Source organism: Onthophagus taurus, chromosome 3 (genome assembly GCF_036711975.1).
Source record: "Onthophagus taurus isolate NC chromosome 3, IU_Otau_3.0, whole genome shotgun sequence".
NCBI classification, from domain to species: domain Eukaryota; kingdom Metazoa; phylum Arthropoda; class Insecta; order Coleoptera; family Scarabaeidae; genus Onthophagus; species Onthophagus taurus.
The window spans coordinates 27,527,438-27,548,891 of record NC_091968.1 but is presented as its reverse complement, the minus strand read 5'-3'; the positions used below and the strand labels follow the sequence as shown (position 1 = coordinate 27,548,891).

General features: G+C 30.4%; 5 protein-coding genes across 5 annotated transcripts in view; 1 reads left to right on the top strand and 4 right to left on the bottom strand.

Moving 5' to 3' along the window:
* LOC139429626 (short neuropeptide F precursor) overlaps window positions 1-21,454 on the bottom strand; it is an 89,453-nt gene that overhangs the window by 67,752 nt on the left and 247 nt on the right. The window lies entirely within an intron of this gene.
* LOC111421613 (rab-like protein 6) lies at window positions 4,964-13,868 on the bottom strand. Its single transcript, XM_023054781.2, has 3 exons — window positions 13,480-13,868; window positions 12,959-13,427; window positions 4,964-6,534 (listed from the first exon to the last, which is right to left on the bottom strand). Exons 1-3 carry the CDS (start codon window positions 13,616-13,618, stop codon window positions 5,214-5,216), a joined length of 1,929 nt encoding a protein of 642 aa, XP_022910549.2. The 5' UTR covers window positions 13,619-13,868; the 3' UTR covers window positions 4,964-5,213.
* LOC111421615 (guanosine-3',5'-bis(diphosphate) 3'-pyrophosphohydrolase MESH1-like) lies at window positions 13,901-14,952 on the bottom strand. The gene is made up of 3 exons (XM_023054782.2): window positions 14,599-14,952; window positions 14,407-14,529; window positions 13,901-14,355 (listed from the first exon to the last, which is right to left on the bottom strand). The coding sequence occupies exons 1-3, from the start codon at window positions 14,642-14,644 to the stop codon at window positions 13,934-13,936; spliced, it is 591 nt and encodes a 196-aa protein (XP_022910550.2). The 5' UTR covers window positions 14,645-14,952; the 3' UTR covers window positions 13,901-13,933.
* On the bottom strand, window positions 15,702-16,388 carry LOC111421617 (coiled-coil domain-containing protein 12). Its single transcript, XM_023054786.2, has 2 exons — window positions 16,184-16,388; window positions 15,702-16,118 (listed from the first exon to the last, which is right to left on the bottom strand). The coding sequence occupies exons 1-2, from the start codon at window positions 16,309-16,311 to the stop codon at window positions 15,785-15,787; spliced, it is 462 nt and encodes a 153-aa protein (XP_022910554.2). The 5' UTR covers window positions 16,312-16,388; the 3' UTR covers window positions 15,702-15,784.
* LOC111421616 (transmembrane protein 138) lies at window positions 16,800-20,106 on the top strand. Its single transcript, XM_023054783.2, has 5 exons — window positions 16,800-16,886; window positions 19,048-19,401; window positions 19,454-19,526; window positions 19,624-19,798; window positions 19,849-20,106. The coding sequence occupies exons 2-5, from the start codon at window positions 19,271-19,273 to the stop codon at window positions 19,956-19,958; spliced, it is 489 nt and encodes a 162-aa protein (XP_022910551.1). The 5' UTR covers window positions 16,800-16,886; window positions 19,048-19,270; the 3' UTR covers window positions 19,959-20,106.

Here is a 21,454-nt window from a genome sequence, read left to right as displayed (position 1 = left end):
TTTAAACCAGTGCGAATTTCTCAAAAGTCGGGTTGGACATGGATTGGGTTGTAAATTCCAGGTTGGGTTAGCCCGGTTAGCCAGTGGGGCTAAATCCGAATGTTTCTAGTTCTTGGTCTAGTGTTAGTTCTAGTTTTAGACTAGCACTATCATTAGAACTAACACAAAACCTAGAACTAGAATCCTTTGTATTTTCTTATTTTGTTTAATCGTCCAATTAGAAAATTATTGAGAACATGTAAAAACATGTGCATTTTTATACAGGGTGAGTCAGAAAGAATGGGAAATCCGAATACCGGTGACACTAGACACCAAAATATAACGATTTAACCTAACATGTCTTATACAAATGTCGGCGGTTTTTAATACACAGGATGTTGAAAGTTAAATTTTTATTTCGAAATTTCTTGATAATTTTGAAGGTTTTTGTACTATTAACATAAAATTTGGTAGTTAGATGTTTTCGAGCATGAGAAATACGAATTTGAAACTTGTTTTGTAATTACTCGTAGAGGGCGCTAGATACACACTGTACGTTTGAGATATCAAGTCATGACTATTTTATCAGTTGAGGTATGGTGAATTAGAACCAGAAATCTGAAGGAGATTTCAATTCTGCACAAAAAAGGTACTCTTGCTTACATTGTCTAAGTCTACTGGTTTCCAAGTTATCTGCTTTTAATTGTTTCAAAGTAATTTTAAGGTTAACGTTTAAAATCAATAACACAGTAACTATAGCAATTAGTAACGATAATAATCGATAACAATCACAATTAATTAATAACAATAGAATATTGTGACCATTTTCAAAATTCCAGTGGATTTAAATCTGGATTTTTCACTATTAGAAAACTCATTATGTCGTGGCATTTTCAAATTGGTAATAACTTTATTGTTGGTAAAAATGATTATTGCACGCGGAAATTAGATCAATGTTGACAATTAACAAGCAATTGTCGAAACATGAGCGCAAAAATAAGCCAACTTTGCTTATGTTAAAAAATAAATATTTTGGAAGAAAAAATACATTTAAACATTTAAAAGTAAATAATTCGAAAACCGATAGACTTAGACATTTTCAATAAGAGTACCTTTTTTATGTAAAATTGAATGCTCTTTGTGATTTGCAGCTCTTATTGGTCGTAGCTGTCGAGCCAAAAAACTTATAATTTGATTTATCAAACGAGCAGCGTGTATCTAGCGCTTTCTACGAGCAATAACAAAACAAGTTTCAAATTCGTATTTCTCATGCTCGAAAACATAAAACTACCAAATTTTATGTTAATAGTACAAAAACCTTCAAAATTATCAAGAAATTTCGAAGAATTTAACTTTCAACGCCCTATGCCTCGAAAACCACAGACATTTGTATAAGAGAGGTTACGTTAAGGTCGCGGTTCAATCACGTGATGTTCGCAAAAGTGCAAAAAAAATTTGTATAGTTCCGCTGTTGGTTAAAAGAGGTCGTCCAGAGTTCAATTCAGTTATTCATAGCGACGCTTTTTTATATCAGCTTACAATTAGTCATCCTACCGTTGAAATATTTTATTCATTGAGGAATATATTCTGGTTTAGCCTTACGCGATGCCTATTGTCGATATTATTTGGTGTTCTTTTTTTTTTGCGAAATGTTAATATTGTTATAGTTGGTGTTATTTTCATAACTTAACATTTTTACTTTTAAACAATTAATTTTTATTTTCAATTATTTATTCAAATATTTCTATTACCTAAATTTTGGTTAACACAAATTTTTTTTACCAGTATTAGATCCTAACTCAACATTAACAATGTATTACAACGATATTAAACATTTTCGACCCAATTCCACAGGAATCAGATTTTTGGCCATATACAGGGTGGATCAGTTTTTAATCGGGAAGCTTTACTAGGATGTAGTACTTGCCAAAATAACACAAGTTTTTTATATAAACATAGGGTCCCAACTTTTTTGTTTTCGAGCTATGAGCTGTCAAAGTTGAGCCAAAAATTTACATTTTATCTTTTATTTCGAGTATAAGTAAACCATAGAATTTGAATTTTTGTATGTATGTACTACTGGCTGATACCTTATTTTCAACCATACCTTAAACTTCCCTAGCACCCTCTAAGGGGATGCAATTCACCATCCCCTTGATTTATTTTATAAGAACTTTTTAACGCTATGTAATATTAACATAAAAAAATATGGGTTATAAGCACATACTTTAGTGGTACTTTTTTGTCTCTTTAGTATTTTCTTTAAGGTGGCGATTCGAACCTCTTGGGTTCATAAAATTGATAAAAAAATCGGTTTAATTTTGTCAGTCAATGATTAATATTTCAACAATATTCATGCATTTAATTTTACAATATTACTGAATTCGTCACTTGATTATATTGTATACAGGGTGTTTCGGTGACTCGGGGAATAAATTTAACCACATATACTAGAGTGAAAATGATGACGATTCATGTAAAAAAAAATAGTAAAAGTCTTCAAATTTCAAAGATACAGGCCATCAAAGTTAGGAAATTTAACACATTTTTCGAAATATCTTAAACACTATTTACAGTAAAGCGCTGAAATTTGGTACAGTATAAATCAATGTCGTGTAAAATTGTTAGGCAATTTATGAGTTGGATCGGTCCGCGGGAACAATGCTTACCGGCTGTTCCTAAAGTTTGTTTGCTCAGAACTTTTTTATTCTTTCATAACCCTACATTTATTTTTGCAGTTTCTAATAGTAAATTTAGTTTAGAAACTTTTATTACTCTTAGATAATATTCATAAAAATCACCGTTTTCGTGTTAAATCCAAAAATGTTGGGTTACGATTTCAATAGTGCTATTACTAAAAAAAAAGAAATCTAAGTTTTTGAACATCTTTAGTATTTTTTATTACTTGTCTTGTTATTTTATGTACAGGGTGGTTCAAATTCGATGTCCGAATAGGCTAACTCGAAAACTATAAGAGTTAGAAGAAAAGTAGCTTACATGTCATGATCTCGTTTTTCGAGAAACTGCTTACGATATTTTCAATTTTGCCCTCTAGGGGAAAAACAAAAGACGATAGCGCTATGAGGTTTTCGGCATTAGCAGTTTCTCGAAAAACGAGATCATGACATGTCAGCTACTTTTTTTCTAACTCTTATAGTTTTCGAGTTAGCCTATTCGGACATCGAATTTGAACCACCCTGTACTTTTCTTATTATTCCTGTTAGTGTTGATTTTTAATTTATTGTTTTTGAGTTCTTTTATTAAACCAACTAAAACAAATTAAAAATGTGATTTAGCTAAATCTACACTTGGACATGTTGCATATATAATAGTTATGAGAGCTCAGTTCGATTTTTACTTGTCATAGCTAATTCAAATTATTTATTGATTTATTTTTTTCAGTGTTATTGAATTCGGAGCCTAACATTTTTGCATTTAATACGGAAACGGTGGTTTTTATCAATATTCTCTAAGAGTGATAAAAATTTCTAAACTAAATTTACTATTAGAAAATGCAAAAATAAATGTAGGGTAATGATAGGATAAAAAAGTTCTGAGCAAACAAACTTTATGAACAGCCTGTATAGCATTGTTCCCGCGTACCGATCCAACTCAAAAATTGCCTAATGATTTTACGTGATGTTAGTTTACGCTGTACCAAATTTCAACGCTTTACCATAAATAGTGTTTAAGATATTTCGAAAAATGTGTTAAAATTTCATAACTTTGATGGCCTGTATCTTTGCAATTTGAGGACTTTTACTAATTTTTTTTACATGAATCGTCATCATTTTCACTCTAGTATATGTGGTTACATTTGTTCCCCGAGTCACCGAAACACCCTGTATATGATGGTTTTTTATTGTGAAATAGTTTTGTAAAAATTGTTATTCTAAGATGGTTTTTTTATTGTAAAATAAAATTAAAGTTGTTATTGATTTTTATTATTTTTTATAATGTAGAACCGTTTTTTTTTGTGAATAAATAGTATTATTGTTATCTATGTCTATTACAAATTATTATTACTTTACTTTAGATTATTTATGTTCTTATATCTTGATAACAATTTGCTGTGTTATTTCTTACTTTCTCAGTGTTAATATAATCACTAAAAATTAGGGCGGAAGGACTGTGATCAGCAACTCATTCATAATTGCCTACAAATCTTCTATCTGTTATATATATTTATTTACTCAGTAGTTAAAAGAGAAATTGGCCATGAACAAATGTTATTACCAACTCAAGATTAGTAATCAATTTATAATACGTTTTATAACATTTTATTGGCAATTAATTATTTTTTATATTTATTTTTTTTTTAAATTTTTAATTAGTACCTAAAGCCATCTACAAAGTAATTGCCAAAGGTTTACTTAGTACTGTTTTGTCGATTTTAGGCAACCCATTTTACACCTTTTCGTAATGACTAAAAATTGTGACAAAATCGCATATCTTCAGAAAAAACACATTCATGAAATAATCACACAGCTATTGCACTTTTACGAATACGGAATCTGTTCCTAAGATACATAAGCATTAGATGACATATTTGCCACCTCGTTTAAGTCCCTAATCTCTTCTAGAGAACGATTTGTATTAAGCCCTTATTATGACTAACTTTCGTAATTTATTTCTGTCAGCGTCATGATTATTTTAGAATACTAAATATGTCATTCCGTAGAGTAATATATGTACTTCAAGCCTACGTATTTACTTTTTTATAAATATGTAGCATTAAGTCGTGAATGTACATCTACGTAACCTCTCCCGGCGTATATAAAAATGGACGCTTTGAACCGCCCCCTTAAATCATTATATTTTAGTGTCTAGTATCTCCGGTATTCGAATTTCCCATTCTTTCTGACTCACCCTGTATAAATTAATAATCACTTTACATAACCTCAACGTTTTGTTTATTTTTGACGTTCAAATAAAAATGACAACCAATGTTGCCAACCTGTATATAAAAATTAAATAAAAAAGATATTTTGAATAATAATTTATTCAATTGAATTACAATTCTTAATAAGAAGCTTACGATACATGATTATTTAAATAACGACAATGCACAGATAACAATTAGTTAATTATTTTTAATTAGTTACGTACATAAAAAAAAAAACAATAATAATAACATTTTTTCATTAACATTGGAATTATAATTGATATTAGGTTATGTTTGATTCATTATTTTAAATATCAAAATACCTACATTTAATTAAAACAGGCATACGCTATATAGCTTCGTACGCAGAATCCATACACGGGCTAGCAGATCCATTTAAAAATTCTTCAAGTTCATCCCTTCTCGAACTAGTCTCATCTCGAGATCTTCTTTTATGTTTCCGATCACTCTTTCCCACCTCTTTATCCTTATCTTTTGATTTTTTATGTTTGTGTTTTCGGTCACCTTTTTCTTTATCCTTTTTTTTTCTTTCTTTTTTAACTCCTTTTCCACCTTCGTTATCACTCTCTCCACTCCGATTTGGAGTTAAACTCCGATTACTATGCTTTGAACTTAATAATTCCATATGAACATTAGATGATGTTACACTTGTGCTATCATCATAAACGGTACTTCCACTATAATCCAAAGTTTGACTAACGGCTGTAGTATCTTCACCACCTTCAGGGGATCGTCTCCATTTAGTATCAGCCCCCATCCATGTATCAAAAGCTTCTGATGTAATCTCAGAGATTTCACTGTTTATTGTTGAATCTAATTCGTCGTTAGTTTGACGCATATCTTCTTCAATTTCGGTTTTATTTTCGTTTTCACTGCTACCACCGACGATGGCTGATGGTCGACGTTCTTCTGGGGCGCCTTGAATGTTCACTTTTGGAGCTTCGATTTCAATTTCAGGATCGAAATCATCTTGGAATTCTGAAACGAGTGGATTTCCGGTATCTTGGTCGCTATCCGAGTCATCGATTGCATTTGAATTGTTTGTTTGAGGTGTTGAATGGACATCGTCAAGAAAGCTTCGATCTAATTGATCACCGTCGGGGCAAAATTCTTCGAGTGAAGTTATCGGGTTGGTCGTGGACGAATCAAGTTTTTTTAGGACGACGTTTTCTGGAAGACCATCTTTAAATCCAGAGCTTAAACTTGAACTTTTTGAGTTTGAGTTTGATACTGTTGGTTTTTTCAAAGTGTTTCCGGCGTAAGGTATCGGTTTTCCTCCCCCAATTATAATTGATGCACTTTGAGATCTTTTCATGTCCGTTACGGCTTGTTGAGATAGTTGTTGGACGGACGCCGATTGTGGGATGATCATCATCGGGGCTGGAATGTTTGCATTATTGTCCGCGATTTCGCGTCGTTTACGCGTTAAGTTTTCTATGAATTTGGCGTAGTCAGCTTCGTCCGATTCGGCGAATAAATCTAATTCTTGTACGGTTGCTGAAGTTTCAGATTCGTTTCTTTCTAATTGTTTTAATAACGTTTCTTTTTGAAGTTGAAGAAAAGGGAGATTAAAAAATTTATGGAGAAACTTTAAACCAAACCCGTTTCGCATTGAAGATTCAGTGTAACGAATTTGTGCAGAACGTTGTCTAAAAAAAATTAAGGTATAATTCAAGAATCATCATGTCGCTTAAAAATCGACAATTTTTTTTTAGAAATCACTCAAGTAAGCCAGTACAAATAAAAAAAAACTGCGGAAAAGTGTAAAACTTACTACACCTTGGTTAAATCGCCCAACCCAACCTAAAATCTATACCTGAAGAGAGGGCAGGGACCATCTTTAACTTATTGGTTCCTGAATGCTAGATAATGTTGGCAAAAGACTAATTATTGCTATCAGAAGATTAAATACTGCTAGTAAAAGACTAAAAACTGCTTGGAAAGAGGAAATAGTATTTCAAAAAGTTACTTACTGCTTCTAAAATGCTAGATACTGTTTTCAAAATAATACCAATTGCTTCCAGAACGTTAAACACTGGTGTTAAAGGTTTTGACCTACTTGGACATGCGGAATACTGCTTCCAAGGCCACTTATTGCTTTCAAAAACTTTAATAATTGTTTGGAAAAGAGATATGCTCTCCAAAAAAGGTACCTACTGCTTCCAAAATGCTAGATACTGGTGCAAAAGATTACAATCTGCTTGGAGAAGACTAGATAGTACTAACAAACAACTACAAATTGATTGGAAAGACGAATTATTGCTTCAATAATACTACTAACTGCTTTCAGAGCGCTATATGCTACTAGAAAAGATGACAACCTGCTTGCAGAAGATTAAATACTGCTGGAAGAAACAATTATCAAATTTGACAGTTAGAACGTCAATTGGTAGCAAAAATTGAGGTTGAAATATCATTTGAAATGTCAAACTGTAAGAAAATTGTAAATTTAATCTTTGAGATGTCATCTAAATGTCATTTTTGACATTAAAATCTTCGTGTGATGCAAAATAATCAAATTTGACAGTTAGAACGTCAATTGGTAGCAAAAATTGAGGTTGAGATATCATTTGGAATGTCAAACAGTAAGAAAATTGTAAATTTAATCTTTAAGATGTCATCTAAATGTCATTTTTGACATTAAAATCTTCGTGTGATGCAAAATAATCAAATTTGACAGTTAGAACGTCAATTGGTAGCAAAAATTGAGGTTGAGATATCATTTGGAATGTCAAACAGTAAGAAAATTGTAAATTTAATCTTTGAGATGTCATCTAAATGTCATTTTTGACATTAAAATCTTCGTGTGATGCAAAATAATCAAATTTGACAGTTAGAACGTCAATTGGTAGCAAAAATTGAGGTTGAGATATCATTTGGAATGTCAAACTGTAAGAAAATTGTAAATTTAATCTTTGAGATGTCATCTAAATGTCATTTTTGACATTAAAATCTTCGTGTGATGCAAAATAATCAAATTTGACAGTTAGAACGTCAATTGGTAGCAAAAATTGAGGTTGAGATATCATTTGGAATGTCAAACAGTAAGAAAATTGTAAATTTAATCTTTGAGATGTCATCTAAATGTCATTTTTGACATTAAAATCTTCGTGTGATGCAAAATAATCAAATTTGACAGTTAGAACGTCAATTGGTAGCAAAAATTGAGGTTGAGATATCATTTGGAATGTCAAACTGTAAGAAAATTGTAAATTTAATCTTTGAGATGTCATCTAAATGCCATTTTTGACATTAAAATCTTCGTGTGATGCAAAATAATCAAATTTGACAGTTAGAACGTCAATTGGTAGCAAAAATTGAGGTTGAGATATCATTTGGAATGTCAAACTGTAAGAAAATTGTAAATTTAATCTTTGAGATGTCATCTAAATGTCATTTTTGACATTAAAATCTTCGTGTGATGCAAAATAATCAAATTTGACAGTTAGAACGTCAATTGGTAGCAAAAATTGAGGTTGAGATATCATTTGGAATGTCAAACAGTAAGAAAATTGTAAATTTAATCTTTGAGATGTCATCTAAATGTCATTTTTGACATTAAAATCTTCGTGTGATGCAAAATAATCAAATTTGACAGTTAGAACGTCAATTGGTAGCAAAAATTGAGGTTGAGATATCATTTGGAATGTCAAACAGTAAGAAAATTGTAAATTTAATCTTTGAGATGTCATCTAAATGTCATTTTTGACATTAAAATCTTCGTGTGATGCAAAATAATCAAATTTGACAGTTAGAACGTCAATTGGTAGCAAAAATTGAGGTTGAGATATCATTTGGAATGTCAAACAGTAAGAAAATTGTAAATTTAATCTTTGAGATGTCATCTAAATGTCATTTTTGACATTAAAATCTTCGTGTGATGCAAAATAATCAAATTTGACAGTTAGAACGTCAATTGGTAGCAAAAATTGAGGTTGAGATATCATTTGGAATGTCAAACAGTAAGAAAATTGTAAATTTAATCTTTGAGATGTCATCTAAATGTCATTTTTGACATTAAAATCTTCGTGTGATGCAAAATAATCAAATTTGACAGTTAGAACGTCAATTGGTAGCAAAAATTGAGGTTGAGATATCATTTGGAATGTCAAACAGTAAGAAAATTGTAAATTTAATCTTTGAGATGTCATCTAAATGTCATTTTTGACATTAAAATCTTCGTGTGATGCAAAATAATCAAATTTGACAGTTAGAACGTCAATTGGTAGCAAAAATTGAGGTTGAGATATCATTTGGAATGTCAAACAGTAAGAAAATTGTAAATTTAATCTTTGAGATGTCATCTAAATGTCATTTTTGACATTAAAATCTTCGTGTGATGCAAAATAATCAAATTTGACAGTTAGAACGTCAATTGGTAGCAAAAATTGAGGTTGAGATATCATTTGGAATGTCAAACAGTAAGAAAATTGTAAATTTAATCTTTGAGATGTCATCTAAATGTCATTTTTGACATTAAAATCTTCGTGTGATGCAAAATAATCAAATTTGACAGTTAGAACGTCAATTGGTAGCAAAAATTGAGGTTGAGATATCATTTGGAATGTCAAACAGTAAGAAAATTGTAAATTTAATCTTTGAGATGTCATCTAAATGTCATTTTTGACATTAAAATCTTCGTGTGATGCAAAATAATCAAATTTGACAGTTAGAACGTCAATTGGTAGCAAAAATTGAGGTTGAGATATCATTTGGAATGTCAAACAGTAAGAAAATTGTAAATTTAATCTTTGAGATGTCATCTAAATGTCATTTTTGACATTAAAATCTTCGTGTGATGCAAAATAATCAAATTTGACAGTTAGAACGTCAATTGGTAGCAAAAATTGAGGTTGAGATATCATTTGGAATGTCAAACAGTAAGAAAATTGTAAATTTAATCTTTGAGATGTCATCTAAATGTCATTTTTGACATTAAAATCTTCGTGTGATGCAAAATAATCAAATTTGACAGTTAGAACGTCAATTGGTAGCAAAAATTGAGGTTGAGATATCATTTGGAATGTCAAACAGTAAGAAAATTGTAAATTTAATCTTTGAGATGTCATCTAAATGTCATTTTTGACATTAAAATCTTCGTGTGATGCAAAATAATCAAATTTGACAGTTAGAACGTCAATTGCTGGAAAAAATTGAGGTTTACATGTCAATTAGAATATCAAACTGTTAGAAAATTATAAATTTAATCTTTAAGATGTCATTCAAATGTCACTGTCGATATTAAAATCTTCGTGTAATGCAAAATCATCAAATTTGACAGTTAGAACGTCAATTGGTAGCAAAAATTGAGGTTGACATGTCATTTGGAATGTCATTTTTGACATTAAAATCTTCGTATAATGCAAAATAATCAAATTTGACAGTTAGAACGTCAATTGCTGGAAAAAATTGAGGTTGACATGTCAATTAGGTTTTGACATTAAAATCAACATTTAAAACTAGAACTTAGCCGTCTTGAGAGACGTGGGGCTAAATCCGAATGTTTCTAGTTTTCGGTCTAGTGTTAATTCTAATTTTGGTCTACAACTAATACAAGACCTAGAACTAGAATCATTCGGGTTTAGCCGCACGTCTCTCAAGACGGCTAAACCCGAATGTTTCTAGTTCTAGTGTTAGATCTAGTTAAATGTTACATGCATTAGATTCTTGCGGCGGTGCCGCCAGAGCTGCCGCAAGAGTTGTCGCATGCGGCGGAGCTTAACCGCTTATACACGTAGACTTGTGGCGTCGTGTCGCACTTGTTTAACCGCTATAATAAATCTAATATCTGGCCAATACTATTTGTAGAAGACTAAATACTGCCTGCAGAAGACTAAAAACTCCTTGCGGAAGACACATACTACCTATACAATACTAGAAACTGTTTGCAGAAGATAAATATTGTCTATGGAATGCTATCAATAGCCAAGGAATTGGTTCCAGAATACTAATACTGCTTGCAGAAGACTAAATACTTCCTATAGAGGACCAAAAATTCCTTGCGGAAGACAAATACTACCTATATAATACTAGAAACTGGTTAAAAAGATAGATATTGTCTATAGAAACCTAAGTACTGCAACCAATAGACTACAAATTGGTTGCAGAATACCAATACTACTTGTAGAAGACTAAATACTGCCGGCAGAAGACTAAAAACTCCTTGCAGAAGACAAATACTACCCATACAACACTAGAAACTGTTTGCAGAAGATAAATATTGTCTATGGAAGGCTAGGTACTGCTACCAATAGCCAAGGAATTGGTTCCAGAATACTAATACTGCTTGCAGAAGACTAAATACTTCCTATAGAGGACCGAAAATTCCTTGCGGAAGATAAATACTATCTATACAATACTAGAAACTGCTTAAAAAGATAGATATTGTTTATACAAGGCTAGGTACTGCTACCAATAGACTACAAATTGGTACCAGAATACTAATACTGCTTGTAGAAGATTAAATATTGCTGGCAAAAAGCTAAATACTGCTAGACAATTTTACAAGCTTTTGATTAAATAATTTTTTGATTTTGAGTCCCATAAACATGGGTACCTTCTATATAGGTTTAACTAAATCTAATATTCAACTAAATCCGAATGTTTCTAGTTTTCGATTTAGTATTAGTTGTAGTATTAACACAGTGTCTATTGACAAACAATCTATCTAACGACAGATAGTCAGTCGTTATGCAACGAAAGCCTAAGAAGAACAAGAGTGTTTCATCCGAAAATATACGTTGTAATCTCACCTAGTAAATGGGCGCGTTCACCAAAGAATTCCGTTTACGTTGGCAAACGCAAACGGGTTACGATTGCGTTGGTGATTTGGTGAACGGCCAATTTTTCTATAGACATATGGTTTGATAACAACAGATGGCGCTTTAATGACAATTATTTACAATTTTAATTAATTTATAGATCATACCGCTCAATTTATCATGAATTTCTTCATTTTCAAAGATAGTATACACTAACCTATTAAATAAATAATTTCGGGCTTCTGTCATTCTTTTTTGTTGATTTTAAATTTAAGATGACACAAACAGCAAACACCGTTTGCGTTTGCTAACGGAAAAATCATACGATTGATAAAATGGCCGCCGTTTACCAAACACGTTTGAAGTTAGCGTTGCGTTCACCAGAAATGTTGCCAACAGTTTGGTCTTCGTTTGCAAACGTTGATAGTTGGTGAACGCGCCCATTTAACTTTACTACTTTTAAGTTTATCAGATTGATTTTCAAGATCAAGGTTTCAAGGTCATCAAGGTTTTTATATAAGAGATTTTCTACGATCTTATGCTACAATACTTTGATTTTAGTTTGAGGAGTAAGAGTGGGAGTGTTTCGTGACGTAAGTGGCGGCAGATTGCGCGCGCAACCTCAAGGCTAGGCTATGTTTAGTGAGAGTTGAAGTGTCTTCACTAATATATCATAAATCCATTGCTACTTTAGTTTCCGCCAATTAGTTTATGATATGTGAATTTATATCAAAAATTAAGTTGAATTATTTTCTGTCAATGACGTAATACGCAGTATGGCTGCCTATAAACTTAGACAACCACTTATACATGGTGAATTTTAGAGAAGGTTGGTAGGTGTACGAAATTTATGCAAAAATGTTTGAGAAACTGTTTCAAGTTGTGTGAGTTGCAAACATTTTAATGATGAAAAAGATATGACTACTTTTAAGGGAATTTTTGTAGGGTAGGCAGCGCCATCTGAAAGATAGATCAAAACTAATACCAAAATGTACCAATTTTCATGTTCATAATGTAAGAGAAATTATGAAAGAGAAACGAAATTAGCTTCGTTATTATTAACAATTACCAAGGGGACCATCCTGTATAAAAACCTTGGGTTAACATTGCTTGTGACGTCACAAAACGTGACGTCACATCGAAACTTTAACGTGATTTTTCGATATATTCTACACTTTCTTTTTATTTTTAATGTTTTTTGGGTCATTTCACATTGATTAAAAAAAAATCGTCGATTTTTAAGCCACATGATGATTCTTGAATTTTTCCAAAATTAAATTAATTAAAGTTTTAAGTCATCATTAATATTTACCCAGAAATAGATTCAATATAATAAAGAACATGGTCTGTTGTTACAGTTCTATGATGAGCCATATCGCAATGATTAGCCATAATGATAACTGGAATATGAGATGGGACTTTAACCATTTCTCTTTGTACGTATTCGAAGGTCCAACTTTTCGTTAAATCCATCAGCATAATCACTCCGTTAGTTCCTTTGTAAACGTCCAAAAATTCGGCATCTAACGCCGTTTCTTCGGGAAGTTCTAATTGGGCGTTTTCCAGTTTTAACCCATCGAATCTCTTCTTTTTTTTACCTCTATCGACGACGTCCCAAACTTCAACTTTAACCACATCATCGGTGGCTTTATAATTCCATTGGATTGATGTAACTTGGATTTCTTCTGTTGGAATGTATTCTTCGAAAAACTTTTTACCTTGCAAGCGATGAAACAAACACGTTTTTCCAACATTTCTATCTCCTTTGATTATAATTTTCACTTAAAACAAAACCAAATTAATCTTAATTTTTTAAACCAATTCATTTCTTACTGTTATATTGAACTCCTTTCGCAAATTTTCTTTGTAATAACGAAGACATTGCTTGATGTCCCGGGGGGCGATTTTGCGATGGTGCCGGTGCATTTTGAGTCTCATTTTTGCTCGCGAAACGTTTTAAAGCGGACAACATTTTTTTAAATACACCATATGTTAATTAAAATCGAAAAGAAACGGTACTTTCGGGTTTTTGTAGGTTATGTTACGATCAATCGATTAAAATAACGGAAATTGTACGATTTTGTCCGATGAAATCGGACGTAAACATTTTGAAGTACATTTTTGTGTAAAACCTTATCTATGTATGTTATTAAAAGAGAAAAATATAAATAATGACGTGAATGACGTTTTTGACAGATATGAATGACGTTTAACAAGGGGCGACATCTATGAGGGAAAAGATGAAATTAATTAATTTATTTTTAATTAATTTATTTTTTGATATAATTTAAGCACCGTATTTCTTTAACAATTCATCTAATAAAACATCTAACTTTGTATTAACACCTTTTAAGCCGTTACAAACATTTCGGGCAAAAATGTAATATTGTTTTACTCTTTGGTCGGTCCAACCTAGTGGTGTTTGCATTTCTAAATCCCTTAAATTATGTAATTTGTCGGCTAATTTCACTAATTTGGCTTCTTTAGAGGATTTTGGGGCTGTTTCAATTTGTAGTTGTTTCCGTACATCACTTGGTAAAGTTTTATCGTCAGTGCATTCTTTAACGATTTTCATTACTTTACTTCCAAAGTTTAATTCAATCTCTTCAAACGTGCATTCTGTATCTTCGACTGTATCATGTAATAAAGCTGCTTGAATAACTGAAGGGTCTGTAACATCACCTTCATTGGTTAAAATAAAAGCGACTCCTAAAATTTAAATAAAATATTATTGTGATTAATTTGAATTGATTGTTAAACCGATTGGGTGGTTTATGTAAGGTGTTGCTGCCATATCTTTTCTTCTTTGATCCTTGTGTTTTATTGCAGCGAAATTTGCACATTTCACCAGAGCTTTAACCACCTCGTGTGTACACTCGTGAACTGCACTTATTGAAGTTAGCATTAATGAAAGGGTTTTTACAGAAATTTAATTGTTAATTAATTACATACAATTTTCTGATGTTTCTGAATTTGAACAGAAATTTGTTGTTGCCATTTCAAGTAATTTTATAGCCTAAAAATATGTTTTGGAAACTTGAATATGTCAAATTGACACATTTTATTTTTTATATAAATAGATAGATGGCGCTGCATTTGTGCCAAATTGTCATCATTATGCATAAAATTGATTAAAATTAATAATTTATACAAGTGAAATACTTAATTAACTTTCCACGTGTGCTGTCCACCGTTTTTTAGTTAACATCTGTTACGTTTAAACAAAGAGTTGTTCCTTTAAAAGTTTTATGTATAGCTAACAGTGGTTGAAAAAAATTTCACTCCTTTTTATGAAAGTCAGCAGAGTGAATGCAAATAACAACTTTCAACACTCGTATCTAAGTTAGGTGAACAAAATATATTTTTATTTAATTTTTACATAAAAGTTGGCAACATTGTTTGTCATTTTTATTTAAACGTCAAAAATAAATAAAACATTGAGGTTATGTAAAGTGATCATTAATTAATATAAAAAATGCACAAATCTCTTTTCATAAACACCCGCCAATACTGTTTAATAACATGTTTTTACATGTTCTCAATAATTTTCCTTTTTTTCTTTGGAGGATTATACAAAATAGGAAAATACGAAGGATTCCCTTGGATTCTAACCTTATCGTTCTTAGAATTCGGAAAATCTATTTACATCGTTCATAAATCTTACAAAATAAGATTGAAAAATGTTTTTCTTGGAGCAACATTAATAATTACATCGATATTAACTTTTTTTATTGTGGCAGTATTACTCGGAGCTGAACCTGTTGGACAATTTGAAGGTACATTAATGTTTTCGGTGTTATTAGCAACAATAACTACCTTACCGGTGTGTTTAAACTTAAGTGGACGATTTATTATTGATTTTATTAAGCACAAATGGTATGAGGAAAGTGTTTTTAGCCAAAGTTTAATGCAAAATGTTTGTGGTACATTCCTCGGAGCGTGGTTTGGCGCTTTCGTTATCCCGTTAGATTGGGATCGAGATTGGCAAGTGTGGCCTATTCCTTGCTCGTTTGGAGCGATTTTAGGTTATTTTTTAAGTAATTTTATTACCGCAATTGGTTTCGTTGAGGTATTTATTCAAAAAAAGAATGTTAGCAAATATAAATTGTAATTTTTTTCTATAAATACACGTTTTTATCTATGTATAAGGGTTGTTTGGTGAATCTGTTGCTGTATTTACGATCGATGCTAAATCAGCTTGTTTTTCTTTTAATCGTTCCCTGATTATTTCAGCGATAGCTTTTCTTGTTCTTCTTTCTAGTTTTTCGAGTTTTTTTGAAACGTCCCTTTTTAAATCCCAATCGGGTTTTCTAGGAGCTAATGTAGTTATGTCGAGTTCTTCTAAAACCACTTTTGATTTAGCCGCATCTAATTGATCTTGTATTTCGTCCTTTATATTAATCAATTTAGGTTCTGCAACTTTATTTTCAACCAATTCCTCCGCGTTTGGGTTGTAACTCCGAAATTTAGGCCTAAATTTGTTTAAATTATAAATACAAAATTATTTAAGGTTATGTTAATTTATTTTAATTATTACTTGGGTAATTCCTCTAAATTCTTATTTTCTGGGTTCTCAACATCATTTTCCTTCTTTCTTTTTAAATTTTTTAATCTCTCTTTTCGTTTTAAAGCCGATTCTTCTAAATTATTTTGTAAATTTTCCATTTTTTCGTGCTTTTTAGGTTATGTTTAGAATTATATTGACATTGCGCTTGCGCAATGTCAAGAATCATTCGGGTTTAGCTGTTTTGAGAGACGTGCGGCTAAACCGAATTGTTTCTAGGTCAAGATCCGTTGAGTAAACATATTGTATAAGGTTATCCAAGCCCCTATAAACGCTGTTATTTTAAATGTATCCCCCGTAAAGGCCTTGCTGTGACGTCGTTGGAAGAATTGACATTTCTATGTTTTTATTTACAGTGTATTTCACTTAAGAAGCAATACACAAAAATAAAAAGATATTTAAAAAAATGCGAGATAATCGTAAAGAATTCGAATTGTTTTAAAATTAATAAAAATTAGGTTAGAATTGATAAAAAAATCGAAATGAAATTTTATTATTTTAAGGTTATCCAACTTGACTCGGTTACCATGGTGATTAAGACCCCAACATTGCCATTGCAGTTGCTTCTCAAAATTGACGTCGAACTTAAGTTTTTTTTAATGAAAAACACATAATTAATTGGATTTAAAGGTTGTATTTAATTCAAAATGGGTAAATGGATGAAATTATAAGCAAGGTATGTAAGTAGATTAAATCAAAAAATTATATTTAAAATATACAAGAATATAGGGTTAAATAATAATTAAAACTAGAACTAGAATGTTTTAGGTTTAGCCGGGCGTCTTGGAATATTTATAAATAATTTGTAAAGAATTAAATTCCCTTTCTGACAAGCTAAAAAAATATGGGGCGTTCTATTTAAAATTTTCGATTTTCTCGCCATTGAATGTGGAGAAACAGTAATTCAATTTTTGACCACCTGTATAAGATACGCCAAACTCCAAATAACTCGAAAACGAAAAACACTACTTACAATTAAACGGTGTAATAAAAACTATAGCATTCCATTTAAAATAACGAAGTTATGGCCTACTTCCGGTAGACCGGAAGTGGCGGCCATCTTGAAAATATTTTAGATTGAAAGTTCCGAATGAACAACCCATGCTGCCAAAATTTCAAACCTCTACGAATAGTGGAACCTGAAAAAGTTCTACCCAACCAGTTACGTGACATTTTAAATTTGAAGTTAGTTATCATATAATAGACAAATGGATAACTTCATGGTGTTCTTTCATGATGTATTCTTTATTAAAAAACCTTTAAAATGAGTCCAAACATGACGCATTTATCTCAAAAAACAAAAAAGTTAGAAGAAAAAACATTAAATCGGAAGTTAGCAACAATGAAGATACCAATTTAATTTTTAAATATTAATACCAACCTTAATTCTTCATTTTTTTATTGTTCTTTTGTTTTTGTAATAAATTTTAAGACATTTTATAAATATTAAGAATTTGTCAAAATGATATTTCAAACCGGAAGTTGTTTATATCTCGAGTAATATTGGAATTAAACATATCATGTTTGGGCCCATTTTAAAGGATTTTTCAGAACCATTACAAATATGTCAAAATTGACTTTGACATTTCTAACCGGAAGTTGACTATAACTTCATTAATATTGAAGATAAATATGCCGTGTTTGTACTTATTTTAAAGAATTTTTAATGAAGATTACAAATATGTCAAAATTAAGGTTGACATTTTAAATCTGAAGTTAGTTATCATATAATAGACAAATGGACAACTTCATGGTGTTCTTTCATGATGTATTCTTTATTAAAAATACCTTTAAAATGAGTCCAAACATGACGCACTTATCTCAAAAAAGTTTGAATAAAAAAACGTTAAACCCGAAGTTAGCAACAATGAAGATAGCAATTTAATTATTAAATATTAATACCAACCTTAATTTTTAATTTTATTTTTGTTTTTGTGATAAATTTAAAAGACATTTTACAAAAATGAAGAATTTGTCAAAATGACATTGACATTTCAAACCGGAAGTTACTTATATCTCGATTACTGTTGGAATTAAACGTATCATGTTTGGGCTCATTTTAAAGGATTTTTCACGACAATTACAAATATGTCAAAATTGACTTTGACATTTCTAACCAGAAGTTGACTAATTGAAAATATTAAACAACTTTTGTATAAAATGTTACGGGATAGGCAGTCCCGTGCCTGTATACTATATTCCATACATAATGGGCACCTGTATATTATAATATTATACTTTTCCTCCAATGACGTCACGTTTCCTACATCACCCCGTCAATGTCAATTTGTTCGAGTTGGATAACCTTATAACCAATTTAATTAGAACTAGAAATTTTCGAGTTCTAGGTCTAGTGTTAGTTCTAGTTTTACACTGGCACTATCACTAGAACTAACACAAGACCTAGAACTAGAATCATTCGGATTTAGCCGTCTTGAGAGACGTGCGGCTAAATCCGAATGTTTCTAGTTCTAGATCTAGTGTTAGTTCTAGTTTTACACTAACACTATCACTAGAACTAAACTCCTTCGTATTTCCTATTTTGTATAATTCATCAAAGAAAAAAAGAAAAATTATTAAGAACATCTAAAAACATGTTATTAAACAGTATTGTTATTTTTTTATATAAATTAATAATCACTTTACATAACCTCAACGTTTTGTTTATTTTTGACGTTTAAATAAAAATAACAATCAATGTTGCCAATTTGTATAAGAAAATTAATCCTCTCCACAACGTTTTCCTTCTTTCTTTTTAAATTTTTTAATCTCTCTTTATTTTAAAGCCGATTCTTCTAAATTATTTTGTAAATTTTCTATTTTTTCGTGCTTTTTAGGTTATGTTTAGAATTATATTGACGTTTTGACATTGCGCTTGCGCAATTGATTGGTGGAAAATTCAATATCTCGAACGGCATACATAAATCAACTTGTATGTTTGCATTTCGAAGCTTTTTGAGGGAAATATTTCGTTGGAAAATCTTTCGATAATGTGATAATTAAAGCAATGAAAGTGTTCGTGTAGTAAAAGAGGAAAAGACGAAGAATTAGCGGGCCAAAATGAAACTGACAAATAACAAATACAAATTGATATTCGCAATACAAACTTTTTTGTTGTCCAGTGATCTTTGTATAAATACATTTGGGGTTTTAGCGAGGAAATACAACGCTGTTGTACTCGTTTTATTCATGTAAGTTTAATTTTTTATTAAAAAATTCACTTTTTATTAACAACAATTTTAGAATTCAAGATATTTTTATTGTTTTGGCTCTATCAATCTTATTGTTATTAATATTTTCAACATACGTATTTCAGGTAAGTTTCTTTTTATTATTTTCTCTGATTATATTTCTAAAATGTCAAAGGTCAAATAAGATTAATCCATCCTAATTCCTAATATAATACTTTTTAGGTAGGATTAGTTGGTTTACTTTATGACAAATTCAGATTTACAATAATAATATGCACCATTTACTTCATTTTAACCACAATTCTGTATATATGGGTTTTAACACTTCGATGGAAGGATCCCTTTAAACATAATTGGTCTATAGGACTGTACATTATGTATATAACACACCGATTTTGTAAGATTACCAACTTTATAAATGAAAAAGGCTTTAAAATTTCTTTTTAGTTTCTCCAATTTATTATTACTTCTATAAAAGATCCGCTTTAACGATTACCGACCCTCAGTTTTATGAAGAAAAACATTGGCAGCCAAAAACAACCATAAACACAACTTGAAAGTGACGAGAAATAGAAAAATTATTTTTTTTTCTATATAAAATGAGATGTGTTCTAAAATGAAAATAATTGTTGTTAAAGGTAAGGTTGTTTCTTTTTGTTGACATATGTAATTAATTGTAATAAAGTAAATGATAATGCAAAATAATTTTTTATTTTGAATTAAATAATAAATTTCGAGCCAGTGTCGTTTTCTAGATGTTAGTATAAAATTTTATTATTACATTCGTAATATTCATAAAATCACCTTTAAAGTGAGTCCAAACTTGACGCATTTATCTCAAAAAACCAGAAAGTTCGAACTTTCAATTTTTAATTTTGACATATTTGTCAACTTCATAAAAAATCCTTTAAAATGAATCCAAACTCGACATATTTAACTTTAATATCAATGGAAATACAATCACTTCCGGTTTGAAACGTCAACATCAATTTTGACATATTTGTCATCTTCATTAAACAACCTTTAAAATGAGTCCGAAGATGACTTATCTCAAAAAATAAAAAAGATAGAATAAAAAACATTAAACCCGAAGTTAGCAACAATGAAGATAGCAATTTAACTTTTAAATATTAATACCAACCTTAATTTTTATTATATTTTTGTTTTTGTGACAAATATCAAGACATTTTATAAAAATTAAGAATATGCCAAAATGACATTGACATTTCAAACCGGAAGGTGCTTATATCTCGAGTAATATCGGAATTAAACGTATCATGTTTGGATTAATTTTAAAGGATTTTTCACGACGATTACAAATATGTCAAAATTGATGTTGACATTCTTAACCGGAAGTTGACCATAACTTCATTAATATTGAAGATAAATATGTCGTGTTTGTATTCATTTTAAAGGATTTTTAATGAAGATTACAAATATGTCAAAATTGAGGTTGACATTTTAAATCTGAAGTTAGTTATCATATAATAGAAGTTTTATAACTGTAGTTAATCTAGTGTTAGTCACTTTTCCGCAGTTTTTTGGGTCACATTGATTAAAAAAAATGGTCGATTTTTAAGCCACATGATGATTCTTGATTTTTTCCCAAGTTTCTTAATATTTCTTTTGTTAAAAAGCTATTAACATTAATAATAAAAAATAAGTTTAATTATTGGGAAATCAACCAAAAAAAGGGAAAGACATAAATAAATCGATTTCCGTTCAATCATTCCAGGGAATTCTACAAAAATTGTATGTTAAGTAAGGTTAGATTTGAAACGTCAATCATCCCGAGAAAGAATGTTAGGTTAGGTCAGTTTTGTTTTAAAAATTCAATCATCTTGAAAAGGAATGTTTTGAAAAATCTGACATATCTACTTGTTATTTAAATAATAATTAATAACTGTAGTGATAGCTAATTAATTCGATATTAATTTAATTTTAGTCCAAAAATCCAATTAAAATTTTATTACAAGTGCGCCATCTATGAAGTAATTGCCAAACTTTTAAAACGCTTTCTAAACATGACAATTTAAATAGGAGACAAAATTGT